Raw genomic sequence first — 5,872 nt, 5'->3', positions numbered from 1 at the left:
CACCTGTTAATCAACCTCGAATACCGGTGCAAACAAATCTCCGTGCTCTAAGATGCGAACCAAAACGCGATCGTGCTAGTGCTCCATTAACGCACTCGCTCTTACGGTAAATCGTGGCAACCGTTCATTGGACACGTACATACATATGTACGTGTGGTGATAACGTGTGAACAGATCCACACGATAACACTCATGGAATCTCTTCTCGCGAAAAATCAATTAGAGTTCGCCAATTAAATTAGCGCCACGTGGGTATTTATTCGTAAAAATTTAAGTATTCGATTCATAAATTTATAAAAAGGCGTAAATACACATGACAAAAGGCCGAGAACAGAATTCCTAATTTATTAGTCTTTTAAAAGAAACGGTGAAACGTTTCAACGGTCATTTGTGTACATTGTGCAGCAATAGAATCTGAAGAAGCAAATCGCTAAAAGGTGAAATACGAAAACGTAAAGGTAAAAATAAAAAGTTCGGCGCCAGAAAGGTAGACTCAAAGAATGCGGCTAATTGAAGTTCGCTTTGCCATTGACGAAACGTTGCAGGTAATCATTTACCGGTAAATCTCTTTTTTGCCGAAGCAAGTGCCGGAATGGTTCTTTATCTATTATATGTACCTAGGTAGGCTTTGAAAGTGACCGACTTGTATTTGAACAATTCAATTATAATTGAATTACAGAGATCGCTTCAAATAGACACATTTGTCACTTCGACATAATCCCCATTGAATGGGTACGTCGGTCTACGCTTCCTCGACTTTTACCCGCAAAACAACTAGGAAGACCGTTCGTCATTGTCCGGGTGAAGTACGCATAACGAAAAAGCCATTGTTTGTCATGATAATGTATAGACAATCAAGTTCCTCGCGCGGATGTTTGTCAACGATGTACATATGTACAAAATTTCGAACGGCATTGCAGAAGAGAAAATATTGTGCTGTGGGTTGCGATATATACCGTTCGTTCAAGTCTCTGTGGAAAAACCCGATGAATAATATTTGATTTACGTCAAAATTTAAAACTTTCTGCCATTCAATTTCACATACATATTTTATTATGCAGCTTCGCCACTCTAAAAGTTTTTACATGTTATAGTTATATGGTTGCAAAAATTTACTCAATACAAATTTTATTAAATTTAGAAAAACTAGAATTTTAGACGTCCAAATCCTTTAAATATGTAAATATCCAACTACATATAAACCAAGAAGTGTGAAAAAAATAAATATATTTTAACTTTTCAGAATGTTTAAGCAACAAGCAATGGGCTGGACTCTGCTGGCCCTCATCAGCAGTAATTGCCTACTAATGACCTTCGCCTACCCTCAACAAGCAGTTCAAAATGCACAAATCGCACAGAGTCAAGTAAGAACATGGAACTACTAAAATTTCAAAAATAAAATTCGTTCCAAAGTGAAATAAAAAAAAAATTGTATGTTAAACTTTTCAGCCTGTCGCCGCACAGGGAAGAGCACTGCCACAATACTACGGCAATTCCAATCAAGCGTTAGACGCCGACAGGAAATTCGCCGAGAAACCTAACGCCATGAAGAAAGTAGCACTGGACGACATCGACGACATACAAACGAACCAAATCTCAGAGAGTGGATTCTCATGGTCCAACATGCTCGGTAAATCGAACTCGAATTCAAAAGTATTGCACTACCTAATCTCACAACGTAACAAAATTGTAATCGAATCGTTTAAAACAAAGGTATGGTGATGCAAATGTTCTTCAACGGTGGCCCGACCGGTCCCAACAAGAGCGACAACCTGGACACGGACGTCGGAGTAGCACCCTCCCCCTGGGCCAATTTGCTATCAATGGGTCTCAAAATTCTCACCGCCATTTTAGGAGGAGGTGCTTCCAACGACGGGATCGACAAAGTCGACAATGGCTCTCCAATGCAGGTCAGAATTCAATTGGAACAATAGTAAAAATGCATTTAATACACTGCAGCAATCATACACTCATTTTTCGTGCGCAGGCGATCGATGTGCATTCGCATGTTTAGACCGAAGCGACCTCCAACTTTTCCACGTGTGGAATTCAATTTTCCAACGCTACTGCTTTTCTGCTATACCTGCGTATGTAGCATACATATAAAAATGTAAATTAAAACAGTGTGTGTGTGTGTGTGTGTGAAATGTTGGACGCCGCTGATTAGATCGATCGCCGATGCACTTATATATTTATATATCAATTTCACACGATTTAATCACTATATAGGTGCAATGGCTTATATTCCCATAGTGTATGCATTAACAACATAATTATTCAACAATGAATAAATTAAAATCCTATATTGAATAAAAACAACACGCTTTTTATACATACATATATTATATTATACAATAGTTCTTACTACACTGTTCTACATTATAAAAACTAATATTTTTCTCGCCATTAATTGAATAATTATTCATAAGCGTTGAATCTGAAGTAACGTCGCATACTTCGACAGCGAAAAAATCGCATGATTGCCATCGAAGTCGATCGAATACAAACAAAAACCAAAAAAAAAAAAAAAGAAAAGCCGCAAAATATACCGCTTTCACCGGTCAAGTGTCCAGTGAAAGGTAATAAATATACTTGAACAATAATCTTTGAAATCCATCAGAAAAAATATATAAAATTCCAGAACACATACATACACATATGTATTTATTATTATTGTACACACAATGTGTGTATTAACGATCGTTTTACTTCGGATTCAAACGATTATTAGTATATTATTAAATAGTTTTTAAGTACCTACATATGTATGTACATGTATGTACGTATAATATAGTTACTAAATACATAGTTTTACGATAGTTTCGCGTTCCGTTTAGCAGTAGATAGATCACAGTAGAAATAATTTCTTTCGAATCACTCTCTCACACACACACACACACACACACACTATTTCTTAGAATAATTCTGTACATAGACATGATGTGGTTACGGTACGAGTTTGCTTTATTTCGATTGCTTCAGAGTATATTGGCTGCTGTCCTGTCGGCCGTACTGGGAACGAAGGACCCCGATCAGGTTTCAACTATGGCCAAGCAAGCGGGAGAGGTATGACGACATATTATACATACATACATACATACATATAATTAATTTTAATTAAATCAAATCGATATGTGATATGTGTGTATACTACCTATACCTGCATACATAATACGATTACCTACGTGTAAGTTTCCGATCGAAAAGGCGATTGTCGAATCGCACGAAATCGATATTGGCTTTTCGATCAAGGCAGTGCCTCTCAAATGTCACACTTTTACAACAAAAATGTCGAAATCATCAATATACGAATATGTATAAGACCTAATAGAGAAAGGTTACTCTAGCTCATCGGTGTAAAAATTTCACTAATGTAATATTACGATCACCATACACAATTTGAAAACCAATTATATATTTGACGATGGAAAATTCAGTCGTCCTTTCAATAAAAATGAAGAAAATCGAATAGTATCGATAAGAATTTTGTATTCATAATAATTAACGATGATCCTAAAAAATAATATGAAATCAAATATGCATCCCAAACCTTTTGTTCCAATGGAAGATTTAATTTTCGATATGGACTTGTCACTACAGCTATTATAATATATGCATGTACATACTTGCAATATCTCTTCGAGTGAAGATACATTTCTGAAATTAAAAAAAAAATTAGCCATTGAATTGCTTCCTCCAATAAAAAATATAATATATTATTAATTGCGAAAATAGCATGAATTACATTTGAGCGACACTACCCCGAATGTATGTGTATATGTACATAGTGTGTATAAAAAATATTAACAAATGGAATGGTTATTTAGTGTATGAAATTTACCTACTATAAATTTAACGAATCACTAAAAACATTAAAATATTATAATATACATTTGTATATCACGCTTCATTTCAATCACACGACACTAACGTACTCAAGTACCTGCCTATCGAGCAATTGGGGCTAGATTTAAACGAATAACGATTGTTTTAATATTTTATGCTCAGTTCATCAACATCGTAGTGAACCTTTTGGATGCCCTGAAGACATCTTTCTCCCATCGATCGATGGCAGCTCGCTCGATCGGCAGAAAGGACTCGACCAGTGATGCCGCCATCGCTGGCATCGCCATGCTGAAGACATACGTCAAATCTTTCTCCACCAACAACGACAACTGCCTGCAGAAGTACGTCTGCGAAGCCAGCACTGAGTGCTCCTCTGATGTGGGACCCAAGAGCGTCTTCTGCCAATTGGGAACGTGAGTACCTACCCCTACCCCTACCTACTGCATTTCGTTGTGTTCAATCAAAATATTGTAACGAAAATGTACCTTCCACAGATACGCAACCAGTTTCATCCTGGAAAGGCAATCGGGATCAACGTTCGACCAATATTACGAAGCGGGACGACGAGGAAGATCGGGCGTCGACTGTCGCCAACTTTACTTGCAGTGCAACGAAGTCTAAAAACAATAAGCCGAATTTAATCAGAAGAAGCCATCATTTCTTTTTCACAATAAAATCACACAACAATAAATAAAAAAGTCAAACCAAATATATTAAAAATATGAAAGAGCGACCAAACAGTGCGATCGATTCGTATGCAAGCCGAAATTTTTTGAAGTTTCCTAATCGTTCGGGATGTGCGTGCATTTACTTAGAGAGGAATAAAAAATGGTCGTTCGTCCATCGATGTCGAATCTTAGTGATATATAAATAATAATAATTTATTTAATTATTTATTGACGGGTGTGCGGCCGGCGACACTACTTTCCGGCCGTGCCTGTGTAGTTGTAGAGATCAGGTATTTTGTTTAGATGAAGAACGCGTCAAACATTTCTTTAAATTATATACATTCATACATATATATATATATTTATTTTTTTCTTTTGTTTTCGAATGACTGATTTACATATGTAGGTACATATATCGAAAAGAAAGCGAAATATGAGCGACGATGTATGAACGAAGCGCAAGAGTCAACGATGAATGAGTGACGATTGAATGTGTCATGTTTTAAATAAATTAATACAAATGAATTTATTGAACTTTTATTTGAACACACCCCGTCACAATTTTCCATATTCCCAGCACAGTATGATTGCAGCAGCACAGCAAATTAGAAATAGGCATTTATACAAACACCTTCCAAATGACGATAGAACTGATTTTTTTTTATTGTAATTTTTTCCGTTATTGCTTCTATGAAAATTAGTAAAAAAGAAACAATTGAAAAGCATTATTGAAATTTCAAAGTGAGAGAAATTATTCAATTTACAGCCATATCCTAAATTTTAATTCCAACAGAAAAAAATATATACATCGATATACACACATACATATGTATATACTTGATGAAAATAATTTATGTATGTACACACTGCTAAATAAAACTAATGATAATAACGTATTTTATATCATACTTAACCCGAAAAAAAAATCACAACTTGTATTTTAATCAATCAAATTACATGATTAAATCCATATTTACCAGGGCTGTGGAGTCGGATCAAAATTTACCGATTTCGACTACGACTTTATTTTATGATTCGACTTCAACTCTCATGTAACCCAATGTTTTGAATTATTGGCAATGAAATATGAATAAATAAAAAGTAAGTACATTCTTAGTGTACGTGTATAAATTTCATACAATAATAAATCAATGGAAGTAAAAATCAGAATAAAAAAAAGTCTGAGACGGAGAAAACAATGGGGTTTGGCCACAAAACATTAAAATACGTGCAATTCAATGACTTTATTTATAATGTAATTTAATATCATGATTTTTATAAAGAAATTATTAAATTTAAATTTATTAGATTTACTTCGATAAAATTGCAGACTAGTTGACACATGCCGCAATACTATT

The 5,872-nt window shown here is 35.0% G+C and overlaps 1 protein-coding gene across 2 annotated transcripts; it reads left to right on the top strand.

Annotated features, from left to right (window-relative positions):
* The first annotated feature begins 1,244 nt into the window (after nt 1-1,244).
* Nucleotides 1,245-4,467, top strand: LOC143915664 (uncharacterized). Of its 2 annotated transcripts, XM_077436380.1 has the most exons (6): nt 1,245-1,359; nt 1,472-1,630; nt 1,714-1,910; nt 2,983-3,066; nt 4,009-4,259; nt 4,341-4,467. In XM_077436380.1, the coding sequence occupies exons 1-6, from the start codon at nt 1,245-1,247 to the stop codon at nt 4,465-4,467; spliced, it is 933 nt and encodes a 310-aa protein (XP_077292506.1). The 2 variants fall into 2 exon arrangements, with proteins under 2 accessions (XP_077292506.1, XP_077292507.1); XM_077436381.1 differs by lacking the exon at nt 2,983-3,066.
* The last annotated feature ends 1,405 nt before the right edge of the window (nt 4,468-5,872 follow it).

Source organism: Arctopsyche grandis, chromosome 8, assembly GCF_051622035.1.
Source record: "Arctopsyche grandis isolate Sample6627 chromosome 8, ASM5162203v2, whole genome shotgun sequence".
NCBI classification, from domain to species: Eukaryota; Metazoa; Arthropoda; class Insecta; order Trichoptera; family Hydropsychidae; genus Arctopsyche; species Arctopsyche grandis.
The sequence above is the reverse complement of the archived record's forward strand: the minus strand, read 5'-3'. Positions and strand labels throughout refer to the sequence as shown.